Source organism: Psittacula echo, assembly GCF_963264785.1.
Source record: "Psittacula echo genome assembly, chromosome: 1".
Classification (NCBI taxonomy): Eukaryota; Metazoa; Chordata; class Aves; order Psittaciformes; family Psittacidae; genus Psittacula; species Psittacula echo.
Genome location: NC_137735.1, coordinates 154,931,489 through 154,952,072, shown reverse-complemented (window position 1 = coordinate 154,952,072; position 20,584 = coordinate 154,931,489). Strand labels below are relative to the sequence as shown.

The 20,584-nt window shown below is 36.5% G+C and overlaps 1 protein-coding gene across 8 annotated transcripts in view; it reads left to right on the top strand.

Annotated features, from left to right (window-relative positions):
• Nucleotides 1–20,584, top strand: part of PPHLN1 (periphilin 1) — a 68,989-nt gene that overhangs the window by 25,976 nt on the left and 22,429 nt on the right. For 7 of the 8 annotated variants that reach the window (XM_080614462.1, XM_080614460.1, XM_080614459.1 and 4 more), the window contains 4 exons: nt 2,824–3,080; nt 5,450–5,532; nt 9,689–9,805; nt 12,393–12,533. In XM_080614462.1, the coding sequence (XP_080470588.1) occupies nt 2,824–3,080; nt 5,450–5,532; nt 9,689–9,805; nt 12,393–12,533 (598 nt within the window). Of the gene's footprint in view, nt 1–2,823; nt 3,081–5,449; nt 5,533–9,688; nt 9,806–12,392; nt 12,534–13,821; nt 14,423–20,584 lie in introns of those variants that run through there. The other variant, XM_080614461.1, reaches the window with a different exon arrangement.

The window sequence follows — 20,584 nt, the reverse complement described above, 5'->3', positions numbered from 1 at the left end:
ATTAAGGGCAGTAGTTCTATTTTAATGTTAGAGCTGAGCACAAAATTTTGCATCTCTATTAAATATTGTCCCTACTCAGTAAACCTTTTGAGTATGTGTTGGAATCTGAAGCATGTGCTTAACTGCTTTGCTGAATTGGGGCCTTCATTACCAAATTGCAGGTGTATGTTAGCTTAAGTATTTAAGGAAAAAAAAAAAAAAGTAAAACAATGCTTATTTTGTTCTGTTCAGTGTCGTTTGTTATATTAATGGAAAGCATCAGAAATGCTGTGCTGTTGCTATGCTGTTTGAACAAGATTAAATATAGTTAATGGTTTGAGTGTTTAGTAAGAGATAGGGTCCAGTTAAGAATTAACATGGAGTGATGAAATGAAAATTTAGAAAATGAAAGTTAGAGTCTACTTTTTTGTGCATAATGTCATTGTAGAATGAGGCTTTTAAATGTTTTCCTGTTTAAAAGTGTGTTTCAGTGGTATTTTCTAAATTCTTATGTGGATATTAGAGCATTTATTATGTGTGCATTGGCTGGGGCGCTGTACACGTTTCCATAATAAACTTCCCTGTGTACTAGGGCTTCATAACTCGGTCATGAAAACTAGTTTTGGGTGTAAAAGTGGTGTGTACTGGTCTGCCAGAAAGCTTGTGCTTTAAAAATAAATAGGATTATTTAAAAAGAGATGTTTAGAAGGAAATTGAAGAAAAAATGTGCTGTACATAACTCATTCTGGATAAATATTTGATCAGTATGTTCTTTAATAAATTAAAAAAACCCTACTTAACTAGACAAACTAGTTCAGTGGTGAGTAAATCTTTCAATTATTCTTAAAGTCTGAACTCTTTCTCTATTGCTACATAAAATGTTTATACATGTAATGCAGATAAAGCGGTAGTTCCCTATTTTCAGCTGTGTCTCATAGGTTAGCGAACTGGCCTGGCTTCTTTAGATTTCTCTGTGCTAAATTTAAGGGGACAAAGAGGTTTGAGTGTTCTGTCATTAAATGCGTTTTCTCAGACTCTGATAACTTCAGTTATTCTTTCTGGAAAGTCTCGTGTTAATCTACACATTTCCTAAAGAGTAGTGTCCAAAGGTGAGCACGTTGCTCTTAGGCCTTTGAAGAAAACAGGAGGATTATCCTTCTGTGTATTCTGGGGTGATTCATTATTTGATGTAAGCATACAATGGCTACTGTATAGACGCTGTTAAATAGAGTATTATTTAGCAATTCCTTAATTGTTTCTTTTGCTGGCTTGCTTGGGAAGAAGAATGTGTCGCAATAGAAGAAGAAAAGGTGTTTAGAAAGGAAATGAATGTTGATTTTTAGCACCCCTGTTAAGTATAAATCTGTGTAACGTTGTATCAGTTTTGGTATGTAGTTTTGTAAAATATGCTTTTCTGTAAGATAGCATACTTGTAAAAAGCCTGTGATCTGTTAACGGTGAAATAACTGTTTAGCTGTAAAACCTGGCTTTGTTTCAGGCAGTTGTGCTTTCCATGCAAAAAGTGAATCAGCACTGTATAAAACACATCAGTGTAATAGTGTCTGCATTACTGTGGTGCTACCTGTGTAGTTTCAGCAGTACAAAACACTTTTTACATGCTAGAGTCCTTTGTTACCCGTCATAAATGTGGGCCTGCAACATGCTATGGGAATTGTGCGCTAGAGGGCTATTTTCCTTTTCTCCACCAACATAAAATTAGCTATAGCTACATTGTGCTAAATGAGACCACCAGATCTTTGCTCATCGTTGTGAGACATTGCCTTATATAAAATATTGGACTGTGGTGAGAAATAGGAGAGAAAGGCAGTGAAAAAAGGTACATTCTGGCTTACTATAAATGCCATGAAGTCTTTATTTAGCAGTGCTGTGGAAGAGCTGAGAATTACTTGCTTCTCTTGGCAGTGTGTCTTCTGACCAAGTTTGCTTGCATGTTAGCTTTGAGATTCTTTAGGAAAAGTTCAATTTTATGCTGTTTTTCTGACCTTCACATATATATGTAAATTAATATAATTTGCAGGTAACCAGGACATTTGCGGTATGGTCTGGAGTAACAATATATACATGTAGTAGAAAGTTTTGGTGTTGACTAGATTATGGTTTCAAATCAGTTGGGTTTCATATAATAACTGAGTCTGTGGCGTTTTACAGTAAAGTTCAAAATGTGTATTGTGTGTTGTGGAAGACATAGACTCTTTAGTAGGTGTAAATTTTCATGGTTTCATTCATGGTTTGACTTTGGGTGGATACACAGGCATGAGGATAGATATTCTACAGTTTTCTTTTTGTCTCTGCTGGATATAAATTGAAATCCCTCAATGGTGTTTCCCATAGCAAGGTGTGTTAATTCATACTCCCTTGAAAATAAGGGTAAGGGAAAAACAGAGTTGAAAAACAGCCAAAGAGTGTGAGCAATTATTTGCATATGCATTTTTAGTTCTTGTAAATGAAGGTTTAATTTCCAGGTGAAATTGAGTGAATCTGAAGAAATAAAATGTGAAAGTCCCAATTTCTTTAATGTCTTTTTCTCTTACATTTTAGCTGTATTATTGAGAAATAGAAAGTAATTAGCTTCTAGCAATGAAGCAGGTGAATGAAATCTGAAAATAATTACATACATATACAAATTTTTCCTATTTTCCTACTTGGTTTTCATTCATTGCCTGTTATTCTAGCAACACTGAAGATTTCAGACATGTTCTGCAGATGACAGCTAATCTATTAGTATTTACCAAATATAAAATGTTGGCATTGTATTATCTAGTGCTGTTCCACAAACGTTGGAAGGATAACCAAGTGACTTTTATTTTTCTGTTGTCTTTGAAGGGGTGTCAGAGATGGCTTCAGAAGAAAAAGCCTCTATCCTTCTCATTACATGAGAGAACGATCGCCTCATAAGAGGGACTCTCCTCTCTTCAGGGAATCACCAGGGAGCCGAAGGGATTCTCCACACAGCAGATCTGGCTCTAGTGTCAGCAGCAGGAGCTACTCTCCTGAAAGAAGCAAATCTTATCCTTTCCACCAGTCCCAGCACAGCAGAAATATGTCATCTTTACATAAAAGAAATACTTCTTCTCAGCAAGGTAATGCTGGATTAATGATGAGAACTGAAGTGAAACTGCAACTCACTGCATAAGCCCTTTTTCTTATACAGAATTAGAGATGTGTGCACGTCTGTGATTCTTTACATGCTGTATTTATAATGAGAAAACTAGACACTTTGTACCAGTTGTGTCTGCTTTTTGGTTGTTTCACTGCAGTCTCTGTTCCCTTATGTATTTTATGTGAGAGGTTGTAGGTGTTGTTTCAGTAGCAGCTCTAGACTGACTGTAGGAGTTTGAGCAGCACGGCTTTTTCTGGTATCCTATGTTATTTTCTGTTTAGCCTCAACTGCTTCCGTGCCTTATGTGCTTTATTGAATTCCCTTACAAGAAACTTTACTGTCATCTATAGCAAATGAAGACTTTTCTTCCTGCAGCCAGGGGAAAAGAAGGATTAAAAAATTGGAGAAACTAAAGTACATATACTGCTACTTGTTACATTTCCTGAAAGTGTTCTCAGATCTGTGATATTAGGGGCTTGAGGGCTTTTTAACAATTTCATCTCCTGTCAGATTCTCTCAAATCTTGCTTTCCTCAAAAAAATGTGAAATGCAGTTAAGTCTGTACTGTGTATGTTCTGCCTTTTAAAAGCTTGGCTGTTAATCTTTCCCTGAAGCCTAATGAATCATCTGTTTTGAAAATATTTAAGATTTTCCTATTTAAATAATTAGGGAAAAAAAGAAAGGCAAAATTGCCCTTTTTTAGTATACTGCAATCTTAGCCACTGCTGTTTGTACAGTTTATGTAAATTAATCTGATTTGATTTCCTTCTCTGCAAATGCTTTCTAGTGAACTCTCCAAACCCACTGTTCATTTTGGCAGCTTTTGAAAAGTTTAATTAGATATTTTTTTATTCACTGGTAGGCATATTGTGAGTTTGCAGAGTGGCATACTGGACCATTATGTAGCACTTACTGCCAGAAGAGATCTGGTGGAGTTTAGTTAACATTGTTTAAATACTGAGGAATCGTTTCACTCCTTGTAGAATATAAATGATCCTTCTAGCTCATCACTGCAATTCTTTTAACACTTTGGAGCAATACTCAGTGAGTGCGAATTCCTTAAAGTGTAGGAGAGGAAGGGAAAAATAAGATATTCAACTAAATTTGTAGAAGTTTTGTAGATACACAGATCATAATTATCAGGAATGGGAAAAAATGTTTTGAGAAACCGTATAAAATTTCAGGGTTTTCCTAAAATTTTGTATTAAGTCTGTGCTATACATGTAGTATGAAAATGCAGGGAAAGAGTAGAAGACCAATTTTCAAATACTATTTAAACATTTCCTATTGTTAACAAGTATGCATTTTGTATGGACTTTCCATTACGTGTTTTGTGTAGGTAGTGGTATTTTTAAATACACAGCACGATGCAGTCATATTTTATGGCATTAAGTAAAAAAGGAAAGTATTTCAGCTTTTTGAGATGCCATATTTGCTCTTTATTTCTTTGACTCATTAAATTAAAGCCACATTTGTTCATAGTTCTATTAAAATAATTTATATTTATATAATATTAATATAGGATACATTATAATTTTTATCTTTAAGTATTTGATAAACTCTTTATCCCATTCTTAATTGTATTGATACTTATTTGATGGAAGCCAAGGGAAGTCTGCACTATTTTCCATTTGTGAACAATCATGCATTTTCCCAGTAAGTGTGAATAGTCTAGTTAAGTTAGACCTACTGACAGCATATGTGCTTTTCGTGTTTACCTTTTGCAGATCCCTTTGATGTAATCCATGGACCACAGGTTGAAAACTAGTAGTTCACACTGCAACCAGTTCTGCTGCTACAGGCTGTGGCCAGTCTGTGGCAAGGCTATGCCCAGATTGATTAGCACAGTGAATTTGAATTGCCATTTTTTTCTATTTTGACTCTTATAAGAAAAACACTGATAATACAAAGAGCATCTAGTCTGTGGCTGATACAGTATAGGACTGTTTGCCGTGGCAGGACTTGTCACCACACTGTGGCCTGCTAAACCAGTTCCTACCAACCTGGTTTCCTGGAGTGATTGACTGGTGTCTAATATTTCATGTGTTTATATTATCACAGGGATATTAAAAAGTAAAACCACGTCATCTTACCAAGTCATGTTGACACAGCCTGTCAGTTAATGTTGGAAAAAGGACAGCGGGTTTTTCTAAATATATTAAATAATACAGTTATATCTCTTCCCTCTTTGTAAAGAGAAGTGTTACCAATATTTATCAGACGGTGGAGCCTGTAGATTTCGTGTCTGACCTGAGCGAATTTCACTGCAATTTTTCTAAGCCAGTAATTATATTTGCAACATACGTTTTAATATAATTTCACAGTTGTTATTTTTTTTCTTAATTGTAGGTAAAGAGAGGGCATCAGGTCAATCACTGAAAACATCAAGAGATGCATCACCTTCAGGCTCCATAGCAGTACCCTCATCAAAGGTGAATTTTCTTTTCAAGTATTTCTCACCATGGTTTCAGATTATACACTGGATTTGGAATTTTTTTCCTCAGTTGGAAGGAGATAATGTATGTAGCTGTTAAGGAAAGGAGCATCCTGAATTGCTCTGCAGAGGATAGGTTTCCCTTATCTGACAGGAAGGTGTTGATAGTGCTGTCTGTCTAATGATAACACTGACAGACCTTTTTGTACTGTATTCACTGTCTCATTTTAAGAGAAAGGGAATTTTGTAGGTATTTAAAATTGTCTTTTTCCGAAGTCTGGAGTGTGCTAGAAAAGGAATAGCAAGGACAAAAATGGGGAAGCAGTCTTAGGAGCAACAAATGAATTGGACAAACCTATACTCGCACTGAACTCCATCATTCAGTGATTCTTAAGCTGTTACTGGATTTGGAAACAATGTGGGAAGCTAATGTGATAGCAGAATTGACTTGGAAGCAGGGTTGTTTGAGGATGTGGCAAGAATGATAGCATTTACTTGGGAAGGGAGCCACATTGCAAGGTAGTTTGATAAATGTAATTTTATGTTCTAAATGATGCTGTTTAATTTCCCATCAAATCTGTGAGCTGAGCACCAACTATGTGATCTTGCTAATTAGTTAAACGGACAGGCTAATAAACACTGATGAACAGGCAGCATTCAAGATTGTTGTGGCAGCAAAAACATTTTCACATCACAGACTGCTTGCCTGTAAATTATATCTGAGGTTAAAATGAACACTTCCATTGGAGTGTTTTCTCTACATAGTTGAGTAATACTTTACTGAGAAAGAAACAGTGCATTAAATTGGCCTAAGTAAATAAGGCCCTATTAGAGTCACAGAATCGTTAGGGTTAGAAGGGACTTAAGGAGACCAACTAGTCCAGCGCCCAAAAGAAAGTAGTATTCACTCTTAAGTAGCATGATGTACCAGCCTGGTTCTTGAGGTCTTTTTAATAAAAGTGGTGGATTGCTTAAACAAAAAAGAAATCAGAGGAAAGACAGGTACTTTTTGTTGTGAGAAGGTGAGACTGAAGGAAATCATTAGGTGGGGAAAAAAACAGGCTTTGGTTGTGCTGTCATTCCAAATACTTATCCCTTATGCAGCTCTTTTAGAACTGCTGTGCTAGGCATTAGCTAATTGCCAATGTCCTTAAGGGGGGAGGCAAGCGATATATTTTCAGTGATGTAAATAAGGAAAGCAAGATAAAAGCTGTTACAAGTTGCGATGATTTGGATTATAAAATAAACTTCATAATTAGTTCACCTATTTTGTTTACAGACTCAGCATGCTACAGCTTAGTACCAAATCCTTGCTTAATACAAACCTTTGAGAACAAGGAGGTATTGCAAAATCTCTTGCACTTGTATTAATGTGCAGTGTGTGCTTAAACTGTGAAGTATTCTTTAAATGTTTTCCTTTCTGCTTCAGTCAGTCTTGATCTATTCTATATTGTGGGGTTTTGCCAGCACTTTGCGTATATCTGCTGGCAGTGGATATCCACTTGATGTCAGCTACACAAAATGAAACTTTCTGTTTGATGGAAATCATTTTCCCATACAACATAAATATTTATTGGGTATGCATCAGCTGCAGAAATGGAAGTACTTCAGTGACCTTTTACTGCTTTTCTCTTGAAGTCTCCAAATCTGCCTGTAACGTACTGGCCTGTGTCAGAGGAGACTTTTGGGATGATGGCTGAATTACACTAACCAGTTCAGTTACATTAGTGGTTCAGTTATACCAACAGAAGTAGTCTTGGCAAAACATGAACATCTCTAGGGCCAGAATCTTATAATCTTCTTAGACTTGAGAAATGAGTTATATATTTTATAGATTAAAGGAGATAACTTCCAATGCTCCAAGTTATAATTTAGCTTTGAAATACTTACAAAGCTATATGCCTCTGTAGCAATATCTCTTTTCACTGTAGTAACTATATGCAAATCTGAAAAGATATTCTTATCTGTCTTATAATTAATTTTTTTACATATTCATGCATGTGAATTAACACATGCGGGTGCTATCTGATCTTAACCACCTGTTTAATTGACTATGGCATGAAATCTTTTGTGTTTTTTTTAGTTTAATAGCTGTCTGGACTGCAGGCCTTGAAGGCTGTATCCACCTAATTAGAGCAAAAGGCAGATGTGTGAGACAAGGAAAGCTTGGCAGCGAAGATAGCAGAAAACTGACAGGTTTTTGCTGTTCTTATGTTATGCATAAGGTAACAGAAAAAGGAAAAAAGATACCCCTGTTTTGAGGTGGGGGGAAGTTTGGTTGGGTTTCAGAAGATATAGGATAGGTTGTTCATTTCTTGTAAGTTTGCAGCTTAACTAGCTGCAGATATTGTTCTCTGAGAAATATGTTTGTGTTGTTCACTTGTAGTGTACCTGCGGAAATACCGTTACTTTATTACATAAAACATACTCAGGATTTTTTAATAATATGTATTATTGACATGCAACTTACAGAATTAAATTTATTGAGATTAAATTACACAGATTTTTTGCTGCATTCCAGCAGATACTAGAGTGGTTAGTTTCTGTTTATGGCTGTGGAAATACTGTAGGTCGTGTGAGATTTTATTTACCTTTATTTTGTGCAAAACTGAGTGTCAGTGACAAAGATATTGGTCTTTTTTGTATTTTTGTTAGTATTTGCCAGAGACATATTTGAGGAAAGGAAGAGATTCATAATAGAACCACAATACAAGAGTTTTTTGGCAGCTACAGATAGGTGAGGTTAAAGGTAAAAGGCATACTATGGGAAATGAGAACGTTGAAGGGAGAAGAAAACCTTGGCAGCAGGTAGTTTCTAGTGAGACTAGTGTGAGATTAATAGTGTAGTTTGGAAAGGTGAGCTGGGCAAATTATTCTATGAATTATATTACCTTTTTCTTTTAAGAACCCTTTTTGTTGCCCTGCACATTGAACTTCATCACCTCCTGACTTTGCTGGTTATAATTTTGTAGTTTACAGTAGTAGAAAAGAGGGATTCCTATTTGAACATTGTGTTGCACTTCTTTTCTGGAACTGGATTAATGTGGTGTTCTTATGACACTGAATCCTGGAAGGATTCTGTGAATCATATACTAGTGCCATACTACTGCACAAAGAGATGTTTGGGTAATATTCTACTTGAGGTAAGTATAAAAGGTTTGAAGATGAAGCAGTCTTATAACGGTTCACAAGATTTGCTTCTGCTGGCCATTTCTGTAATTTAGAATGAGCTAGTGATGAGAGGGGAGAGTGTTGGTGTTTTTTGTTTGGTTTTTTTTGTCCGCCTGTTTGCTGGGATGGAACTGATATTGGGTAGAAATTGGGACATTTTTCAGGCAGGAGGTTTTTTGTATCTTCTTTTAGATATCCATCTTACTGTTGCAGGTTTTAATACTAGAATTGTGTAGATTCTTGGATGGATGTTTGTTGATTCAGAGGAAATACTGACATAGTGGTAACAAGATTTATAAAGCTGGCTGTTCCTGAACTGGTTTTGGTACATGGTTATTTGTCATCTGTTGCTCTGTTAGTAAAAGCCAAATTGAGAGAAATTAATTTTAAAATATTATTTATAGCAGTATTTCAGTCTGAAAAGGTGGATTAAAAGGCTATAAAGCCATGACTGACTCTATTATAAATGATCAATGTTTCCCCCAATAAAAAATAATGAATTTTAATGGAAGCAGCTCTGATAATTCAGAGTATGTTTAAAATACTTCATCCCTAATTAGCTCAGGTTTTACACCCTACACAGTATTTAATAGTTTAAATTAGTTGCAACCTTTCATGCCTGAAAAACACCTTGAAATATTAGATCCCTCCACACTTGTATATGACTTCTTAGTGTCCATTTGATCCATGTCTCCTTAAATTCAATTGGTCTCAAATAATTTTTCTGCTTCTCTGTCCCACGAATTTAATAAAACTGATTCTGAAAGTATGGTGCTTTTTTTAACATTTTACTGAACTTCATTGATTTATCTTTTTGGTTTTTCTGTCTTTTTTTTCTTTTTTTCTCTGCTCTCTCCATCTTCCTTATTTCCTCTTTCAAAATTTTGGGGGGATCTGAATAACTGTTTATATTGGTTTGGAAGATGTTTTGCCATGTGTAAGTATATTTCATGTGAAACCATGACTATAATGTTCCTGTACAGGCCTCGGATAAGAGCAGCAGACCATCGGAAAAGGAGCTTGCAGAAGCTGCAAGCAAGTGGGCAGCTGAAATGTCAGAGAAGGCCGATGAAAGCAGTGTACCTGAAATAGAGTGTGAAGTAAGACAGGATTATTAATCAATTTATTTTAAATTGTTACAATAGCCTCTTGTTTTTCTGTTCTCTCCTGAAAGGCACGTTTTGTAATTTACCCCTGAATTTGTCTGCCTATGCTATTAAATGTTTGTTGAAAGTGAGTGAGAGGGAGAGTAAAGCCCCATGATTTATTTATTTAAGAGTACACAAAAACAAAGTAGGTTTTGTTAGTATAATTTAAATTCATGTTGAGTTACAACTGACAAAATAAGGCTCCAGCTCTCCCAGGGATTCTCTAAGGAGCTCTTGCACTAGTGTAAATCTGTATGCTTACTGAACTCCTTAAAATTAGTGAGGGACTTCTGAGTCAAAATACAAGTGTACCTATGAAACATAAGACTAGTAGAGAACCTTTGGTATACTGAGTTCAGTTCCATGTCATGTCAGTCTACCGTGTCATTTATTCTTTTCCAGAAAGTAGTTCTGCTCTATATTAAAAATGAACCTTTTGTTTCGGTACTGCAGTGGATAGATATATTTTCCCCAGAACTTTTATCAGTAATCAGCATTAATGAATTGCTGGTTAATACCCATTTGTTCTTGCCCCTCTTCTACCCCTTGCTATATTGAACTGTGATTATAGCCCTTTTCAGTCTTTGTTTTGTTATGCTGTTCTTGGATAGAATGTCACGGATTCTGCTATGTTAGTGGATGATGTATTTGTCATTTAAAACAAACCAAATGTCATGTAATGTCTTTTTGTAAACCAGTCTGTTTTAATTCTGTGATCATTTTATCTTCAACTTTAACTTTGCTTCAGGCACTCTTACAAAAACAAAATAGTACCTACTCTATGAAATTACATGTCTTAAACATCATAATTAATGTGTATTTTAGATTTGTTGGCAAATAATTTGAGGGAAGACAAAAGCATCCTGGGAAGCATCAGATTTCCTCTGTGTTTCACACTTGTGGAACTTAAGGGCTGGATTAGAGAAATCAGCTCACTGGGTCCATGTTCATATGAACTTTGAAGTCCTGTTCATTGATGTTGTATCTGAGTGCACCAGCAGCTTCTTGATACTGTACAAGAAGATCCAGTTGGATAAATAAACTGTTCATTTCCCTCCACGACAAATAAATCTGATAAAAAAGGAGGTGTGGGGTGGAGGGAAGGTGAGGGCTTGGAGTGAAGAAGAAGCAGCAGCAGCAAAGTGTTCAAACATGAATACCATATGGAGAACATATGCGTGGACATTTCTGAGAGGTTCAGAAGAGTAACAGTGAAGAGAAATGTCACTCTGTTCTTGGTGAGGGGAAGGTAATGTAAGGGAGGAAAGAACAGAGTAGGCCATATGGAAAAGAGTCCTTTAAAGCTTCCACTGCCTCAGAGAAAATTGGAGTGGCAGAAAGATTCCAACTAAAGCAATTTTCAAAATGAAGCAATTGCAGTTGGTTATGGCAGAGTCTGAGATGATTTATTGACTCAGAAAGTGCACTGTAGGAATGCTAATGAAGGAGTGAAGTATATCATTCTGAGTCCTAGAAGAAAGGATACTTCTCACCTTGATTAGTAGTGGGCTGTCATGTATGAATTGCAACACTTTGTCTTTTTCCGGTTTATCTTATATAGTTCTTAGTAGCTAAAGTTTGCATTGCATTGAACTTTTTAGCAGCCTTCAATCAATCTCAGGCATTTCATGATTTGCTGCAATAAGATTTGGGATTCAGTCTTAATGGTTTGTATTGCTGCTAAGTTCTGAGCAGATGCTCTTAGGACCACTTAAGCTTTTTTTCCTTTAGGTCTAATGATTTTCTCTTTCGTGTTAGTTTATGTCTTAGGATTTTTGTCTCTTTATTTTGGAATTGTAGATAATATTTTTATGCATCTTCAATTCTCAAATCTGATAAAAAAACCCCAAAACCAAATTACTACTCTAAAATTCTCCTGCATAATATTGGATTTCAGTAGGCTATGCTAATTTTTTCTCCTTTCTATCTTCTTTATAGACTCCTTGGAGTGGAATTTTTTTTGCTTTTGGGCAGGGATACTGTCTTAATTTCTGTTTAGAGGGAAGCTTATACAATTCTGGTACTTCAGTAAGATTTCCCATCTTATCAGGAATGCTCTAAGTGCTTGTTGGCTTTTCCTTTACAATAGGTATCTATGTCTATTTGATAGTAAACCTGTGGTCCTGAGTGCTGCAAGAGTTATTTCTGGCAGCATTTTGATTTTATTGATGCCTATTTACCTTTGATTTTGTTACTTTTATCCTTTCCTAGAGAGCTAATCCCACTTTGTGGATTTTTCTTGCTAGCTGGTGTTCTAAATATCACATGTACAAATTAGGGCAGCCTTCCTTCTAGATGGAAGGGCAGGTAAAGGTTATCTGACATCATTGTCTTTATACAGTTAACACTGAGTCAAAGGATTTTTATGATGCCATGTTTTCTACAAGTTTAAAATCCATATTTCTGTATGTGTTAGATTGTAGCAATAATGCTTCACTGGTAGTCTTGATAAGCAAACTGAGTAGCTGAATGACTGTATTGGGGTGTTTAGTTTTGCTCTTGCACTTTGAGGTTTTTATTTTGCTTGTATTTTTTTAAGGCTGGGTCTTCAGCTCCGTTATACAACGAACAAACAGAGGAAGCAGAGACAAATATAATAGATAGTACAGAATTATATGAGGACGGTCAGCTTCTTGGTCGCTCAAAAGCAATTGCAACTAAGACAAAGGAGATTGAACAGGTGAGTCCTCTTGGCATTTTGTCACTGACACAGTACCTGTGTAATGGTTTAATCAGCTAGAAATATGTTGTTTTATTTTTTTCCTCCTTCTTGGAGCATAATATGAATGTAATCTGATTTCTTGAGATGATGTGATGGTAACATCTCCATCTATTTCATTCTGAAGCATTCTCTGCATGTGGGAATTAATGGTAGTTTTCTATAAGTTACATGCAACACCCGCTCTTTTACAGGCCAAGAAAATTACTTCTTTTTTGAATAATAGTTTTAAAATCACATATAATACAAATAATTTCAAATGTAATTAAAAAGTAAGGCTTTATGTGAGACCAAATTGTCACAAATTACTTTTACACTGTAATTTCCTTAAATATGTACAGTTTGGGATTGAATACTAGAAGCTGCCTGTTGGGTTTGGGGGTTTTTTGGTTGGTCTTTTTTGTCGTGTTTTTTTTTTGGGGGGGAAGGCTTGTTTTGTTGGATTTTTGTGTTTGTTTTTTTTTAAAATAGCTTTGAATCTTAGTGTCTTTGTTGTTCCCTGAAGATTAAGAACCTTTAAGTTCTGCTTTGACTACCATGTTTTACATCTCAGTGAAGGAGGGATATTGTCCTGAAAATTTGTGTTCTTTTCTCTGTTGTGTTGAGTACTTGGGGATTGTTTTAATACAAAACAAGATTTCTGTTCCTCTTGTTATGTTGAGTTTTTGAGGAGGTTTAAAGGAAATTTGCTCATGCATTAGTCTTTAATATGTCACCTCACAGTAAGGAATTTAAGTACAGTTGTCTTCAATTTCATTTGTCATAAACAATCAAAGTGGGTTTTTTCCATATTTTTGTTCCTTTAAATGGAGAGTTGGGAGATTTTTCTGATGTGATCTGTCTGACATAAATGCAGTTATACCCAACTCTGGAAATTGTGTTTAAAGTTTATAATTTGAGTGGGAGAAAGAGATTACTTTCTTCAAACTTGCTCTGATTTACAGTGTTTTCAGTGTATGCCTGGAGTGGGTGGAAGGGAATTATAGATCATTTTTCCACCTCATGATAATCTCGTAATAACATCTTCAAGAAAACGGGTCTCTAGTCTTGATTGAAATAAGCTTATTCTGGTTCTCCGTTTTCCATTTTATGCCTGGTGGCCTTTGTTCTGCTGCCTGTGCGCCCCTTTCCTATGCTGTAACACTGTTTTTCCTTTTTTCTTGACACGTGAAAAACAACTTTATACTCAATTTGGTTTTCTGTTTTCTTTTTGTGAATGTTGGCTTTGCATAACTGTGTTCCTGGTAAGCATGGCTTTGCCTGTGTGCTGGGTCTGGCTGTATTGGAGTTAACCAGAGCTATGAGGGTTGTGATGCAGTTTGTTTATCCTGATGTGTCTGATCACCGGGTTGTGCATGGCCTAAATCAGCTCTGCCAGATGCATGAATTTAGGACTATTTAAAAATGACAAACTGAAAAAACTAAAGATTGATCCAACACTGCACACAGCCTCTCCTGCCCTGAAAGACTGTCACAAGAGATGGAACCCAACATCATGGATCGAATGGATTCAGCAGCTTTATAGGAATTGGTCCATGCACTAAGATAACAGTGCACTGAGATGAGAGTGAGGGTATATGGAAAATGGACATGAATGGTATGGAATAAGGGGTGGATACTGTCCTGGGTTCAGCAGCAGCAGTCAGTTTTTCTCCTTAGTGCAGTGCTGTGGTTTTGACTTTCGGCCTGGGAATAATACTGATAAAGCCGATGTTTTCAGTTGCTGGTCAGAATGTTTACCCTGACCAAGGACTTTGTGAGTCTCATGCTCTGCCAGGGAAGAGGAGAAGCAGGGACAGGACACCTGACCCAAACTAGCCAAAGAGGTATTCCATACCACAGCACGTCATGCCCGGGGATGTAACTAGGAGTTACCCGGAAGGGCACGTCTAGCTTCTCTGTCGGGCTCATTTCCGGCGGGTGGTATCGTATTCTCTTCCCTTGTTATTTCTCTTATCATTATTATTATTGGTGGTAGCGGCAGTGATTTGTGTTATACCTTAGTTACTGGACTGTTCTTATCTCAACCTGTGGGAGTTACATTCTTTCGATTCTCCTCCCCATCCGTCGGGGGGGGGGTGTGTGTGTGTGTAGAAACTGCGCGGCTGACTTGCCGACTGGCTTAAACCATGACAAGGACCATATTTAAAATAAATAACAATTGTGATTATTTGCCTGATTCACCTGATGCTGGTGAATCTGTGATTGGTTTGTTTCCCTTAGGTCCTAAGGACAGGCTTGTAGTGAAAACAGATGAAAACTTGGGCATAAAACCCAAATGCTGTTTTCAATATGATCTAGTGTTGTTATGTTTGGTAGAGTTTGCACTTACCACTAAAGAAATCTAGACTATGTTCTGTAAAACAGAATAGTTTTAGGAACTTAGCTCAGAGAGGCTTGAGGAATAACTTAAAAAGATTTGTATTTAATTTCACAGAACCAGTTTCTCCTGTTGTTGATTTGAATATTAAAGCTGTCAGCTTCTAAAGAATTAAAATAAGATTTTAGAATGATACTGGAAACATCTTCAATACATTTTATTCAACTGAACAAGATTTGTGTTTTTTTTATGAAATCAAGTACTGTGAATTTGTTGAGAGCTAGAGAAGATATGTATTTAATCATTTAAATTTAGGCTGTAAAATGACTTGTGTTTTTCAGATAAATGATTAAAAGTAACTCATGCTTCAGCAATTAAAAAAAATCCAGAAAGTTTTTGACAGTTGTGAAAATTACAATGATTTTCATAATTGTGAAATACTGTGAATCTTCCTACTCTATATGGAAGCTGTCTCCCTGGATAAATTTATACACCGTTCCCTTGACTTTGAGTTGTCAGCATCTGAAAGTAAATCTAGTTTAATTCTGTGTGGCTTGGGTTCTCTGCCTTTGACAAGGAATGAGAGAGGGAGCAAAGAGTGGAATGGAAACTAAACCTGAAGTCCTATGGTCCTAAGACGTAGTCCTATGGTCGTATGGCTCATAGAAGGTTCTTTGGATTAACTTCTCAATATAATTTATACTGAGTTTGCTGCTGTTTAACTGAAAGTATGTTTCTGATTTTTGCACAGTGAAATCAGTCTTTACCATGCAAATTTGATATCAGTAGTCATGCTGCATTGCTTATATAGATGTAACATTTGAATCTTAAAACTGACCTGTAGGCTATAATATGCTTTAGGAATATGAAGACTGACTTGAAATATAGAATGCATTTTTATGAAAGTTTTTTCATGATACATTTCTGATTATTTGTCTTGAGGACTCAAATAACAGCAGAAAAATCTTTTGTTCTGTGGTCTTTTTTTCATTCAGGTGTTTAAAATAAAAAGTAGTTTTGATGTATTCTTTCTGGTATGTAATTTTTTGGATTAATAAAATACTGCAGAGTTGAGCTGCAAAATGGTGAAGCTGCAATCCATGTGCAGAGCAAGATTCCCAAAAGATTGGTTTTCAGTCTTCACTGGACAGCTATTGAAGTGTTTAAAATAACTGACTAAATAAATCAGGGTAGAAATAACTGGGTATGTGTCTAAGCATTGGTGAGCTCAGTTTGAGAAAGTGAGACTTGATTAGGAGGATTGACCCACCAGACCTCTTGGGGTTTTGTCTCTGAATTTTTTTCAGCTTTCTCTTGGAGCACCAGATCTTCTGATGTTTGCTTTTCAGTTTGTACTTATTCTCATCCTGATTCCCAGGTAATCTTGCTGTTCCCAATTCCTGATAATGCTCTCTTTTCTTAGTCTTCTCCATATCCATATCCTAAGTTCAACCAGGAAAAAGAACAAAATTACCCAAATATGTACTTCATAGCATGGTACTATTTCAGGTAAAACCCCGTACTGATAGAACACGTACAGTGATGCTATGAGCAACTTCATTGCTGTACAGCAAACAGGCATCCTGATGCCCTGGGCAGAAGAGGGGGCAGCTTGTGATATATTTCTGTTATTTCTGTTAAAGAAAAAACAGCAAAAAAAATATCCCTTAAGCAATTGAATGAAATATTCACCGAGGTTGTTCTGTTTAAGTAAGTGCATCTCTGCATCTTACTTAATGATTCATATCACTGTTTGTGAAGTTCCCTCTGCCTTTCCCCCTAATGCAATAACCACTGGCCAAATTCAGAATTTTAAATGGAATGTGATTGTAAGCAATCACTCTGTCTTATCAACAAAATATTTGTACGTTATTTGTTTGATGGGAGACCTACTGCAAGCGTTCACTTAAAATCATGTAATTTGAAAAGAAATAAAGTTCTTTGTGTGCTGTGGCAGGACAAATATTATCAAACAGTTGCTGGTTGCTACTTGCTATTAGTGACTACCTTTTAAGAGTCTGCAGTTGCTTTGCAAGTATTAACTGAAGCTGACATAAAGAGAGGAGAATAGAAGTGCTCATGGGCACTTGGGAAAATCCAGACACTGTTTGAACAGAGCCAAAATTATCTGTGTGACTCCCAAACTAGAAAAACTCAGAAGCATATGCTTAATTTGAAGTCTGGCAATATTACTTGGGAAGTATATGGTTGAAGATGCATGGGAGCTTGAGACCATTGCTAAACTGGGACTGGAAGTCTCTGGTCTCGTCTTTGAAATGACAGGTGTAGTGACAGTATCATGGAAATGTCTAGGTTTGATGGGACCTCACCTGAGCCAGTCTTCTCCTGAAACAGGGCCTTAGATCTGGTCATTCAGGGCTCTGTCAAGTTGAGTCCTGAGTATTTCCAGTGAGGGAGACTCCACTGTTTCTCTGGACAGCCTGTTTTGGTGTTTCACTGCTCTGTCTCTGAGCTCAGCTGCCGTCACAGTCCTTCACGCTGTTCTCCAGAACATGCTTGCTTTCCACCAATGACAAGATTTCTGCTCCCTGCTCTTCTTGGCAATTTCCTGTCTTCAGTCTTGAACTATGGACTCCCAGCTCCTTGCTGTGGTCCCCAACTTTTGGGTGGCCTCACCTGCCTATTGAGACCAGCTCCAGCTGCTCATAGCTGCCCTCAGAGAATGGGTGAGTTCCTGGCACCCTCTAGCTGTGCCACTTTGTGGTTTGTAGAACAGGATCTTTCCTGGGACTTCCACAAGGCAGGTACTGGGAAAAGTGATCCCTGCCATCCCGGTGCATCTTCTTTTCTATCTTTGTACCTCTTTGCATTGAATGAAAATTCTGCAGCATTAATGTGTGTCTCATGCTTTAATATATCCCCTGAAGTAGGGTCTAGATCCTGATGTGGTCTTTGATGCTCTGTGTATAAGCAATCAGAAACTTTGGAGAGTTTTTAGAAACAAAAATAGTGAAGTAATTAGCTTTCTGTTTGTTTGGGTTTCCTTATGCCTTTGAACATGCCTTTCCCTCTTTTTGTATGTTGTCTGAGTGCGATGGGGTCAGAGCCCATTAAGTAGGTGTTTAAAAGATCGGCCTTGGTACTTGAAAATAGTGTAGCAAGAACTTTGCATTGGCATATCAAAGTCAATGGATGTCCATAGGTTGCTGTTGGAATAATTTCATGCACTTTTTTTTTATTATTTTTGTGTTTAATAACATTTAGTATACATTAAAATATTGCTTTGGAGTTGTTTAGTTTCTGGTTTTAGATAGTTAAGGATCAGCTTATGCTTTGAGCATGTAATGTGCTGAAGTGTGTTTTCTTTCGGAAGTGATGACAAATATGTCCCTGGTGTTAAATTCACAATTGGAGCAATTCAGCATTGGTGTTACACAAAAGGCTATCTCTTTGTTGTTCCTTTATGAGGGTGAGTAGCAGGGATTCTTGAAATGTCTTATCTTGTCTAGACATCAAGTCTGCAACAGTGTGTTAATTAGTCCATTATTATGTGTCCAGTTTCTTAAACACTGCATATGAAAGTTGAAGTGACGCGGGTTACCTCTGAAAATCTATTATTTTCTATAGACAAATTTTACCAAATGAGCTCAGTATCTTCCCTGATTTTGGAAGAAATAAACCTCTCAGTTTCTGAATGAGATTTGACACTCCGACCTCAATTTGTCTATGACCACAGAGCTCTGGCATCCAAGAAGAAAGTGTAGGAATTACTACATTCGCGAAGGCTTTTTTTCTCGATGGAATTACTGGCTGACTGGTTGCTTTCAGTTCAACAATATTTTTAAATATTCAGCAGAATAGCATTTTAAATACTTAAACTTTCTCATTAATTGCTTGCTTACTTGACTTTGTAAATAGTACCTGTTAACAGGCCTCAGTAGTATTAATGAACTGTTACCCTAATTGGACAGCCTTCCTGTGGAAGATGCTGAAAATCACAGATTTTTCTAAAGCTTGCGTTTGCAACTTCATAGATACGGTACAGAGAAAGAAGGAAAAACAGGTGTGTGGCTGAGTGAACGGTCTGTCCAGATTCTGTTTCCAGATCTGCTGTCTAATTCCTTTTCTTTTTTAAGTAAATTACTTAAATCTTTGGCCTAGCAGTTAAGTAAGCAAAACAGTTAGGTTTTAGCAGTTTCAGTGTTTGTAGTTTCAGAAGAACTGGTTTTTGTTCTCATGCTCTGTAGAGTTCTGTTCTCAGATCTCTTGTTCTGGTAACATCTATACAGCAATAACTGGTTTTTGTCTGTATTTAACACTTTTTAATAAGACTCTGTTCTCTGGAGGTGCTGCTTGGAGAGAAAACTGACAACTCACAAAGTGAAACTTTACCTAATTAAAAATTTTTGGGTTTAATATCAGATCATAAAAAGATAAGGCATTTCTGGCATGATAGTTACGATTTCTGTAATATATAGAAGTATACTGCATGCCTTCCTCGCTGTTCCCAATCCCCTCTGTGTCCATTGCTAGCTTTGTAAATTCTGGATATTAATGTTAGAGTAAACATTTAAGTTTTAGCAGTTGTAAGAAAATAAGTAAGTGAATAAACTGCACTAATGGGAATCCAGGTAGGAGTGAAGGAGGCTGTGTCAAAGCTGGCCTTGGATGTACCTTTTCTTTTGACTTCAGCTGAGCCAGGGAAACAGGTTGCTGTTCCTTAGGTTAGCTTGTTGGTTGCTCATTTCAGGTAAAATTGTCTAGGTTAGAAAAAAATCCCCTAATTAAAATATGAGTTAAGAGGTAAGTAAGTTAAATGATGCTGAAAGAACTGGAACAGTAGCTAGAAAACACATTAAAGGATTATTTCTGATTATGGATGAGGTCAGACAAGCTTTGTTTCTGAAAGGAGGAGACCAGACAAGAGTAACTGGCCAGATGAGAGTAAAGACGGGGAAGCTGTAGATTCTGCTTGCCTCCTAGCTTTTCTGTTCTCCTTCAAACCTTGTGTACTTAATACACAGTAGCAAGGGCTTAATGATGGACTCATCATCATCGTCAGACTAATTTGGTTGGTAGCATGGTATGTATCATGCCTCCTCTGAGCTGAGGCTTATTTTATTTAAAAGTAAGATGTAATTAAGTGTGTTAATTTATTTTTTCCTAAACGAGAAAGCATTTGTCTCAGGTTTTGGTGTTTTGCCTTAGGCTTCTCAGAAAAATTGATGATGATTCCTTAATGGTATCATCTGCCTATGATCTTGTTTGATCCTTTTGTAGTTTATTAGTTTCCTCATATCAGTACCCATCTCCTTATATACAAGTCATTTATTACTTTTTACACATTCTTAAAACACTTTTCCTTCCATTGCTGATTTTTCTATAATCTTTATTTACTCTAGACCTTATTTTTTGCCATTGCAAAATCAAATCAGTTAAGTTGTTATGCTTATTTGCATTGTTATAGTTCACACTTAAGTATTTTTGTGCTAGGATCTTTCATTTTTCTAAAGCTGAGCTGTTTGTTAGAAATCTGCGTTTTCATGTTTATGAAACTGCGAGATGGAAAACATAGAAGCTTTTGGTTGATGTCTTCACAGCATCATTGATTCTTCCTACAGATACATTAATTTAAAGCAGGATATTTGTGAAAGGATGTAAAACCTTTAGCTACTTTCCTTTTCATATGTTTGGGTCACCATGCTTTAGAAGTTGCAGTCCTTCACTTTCC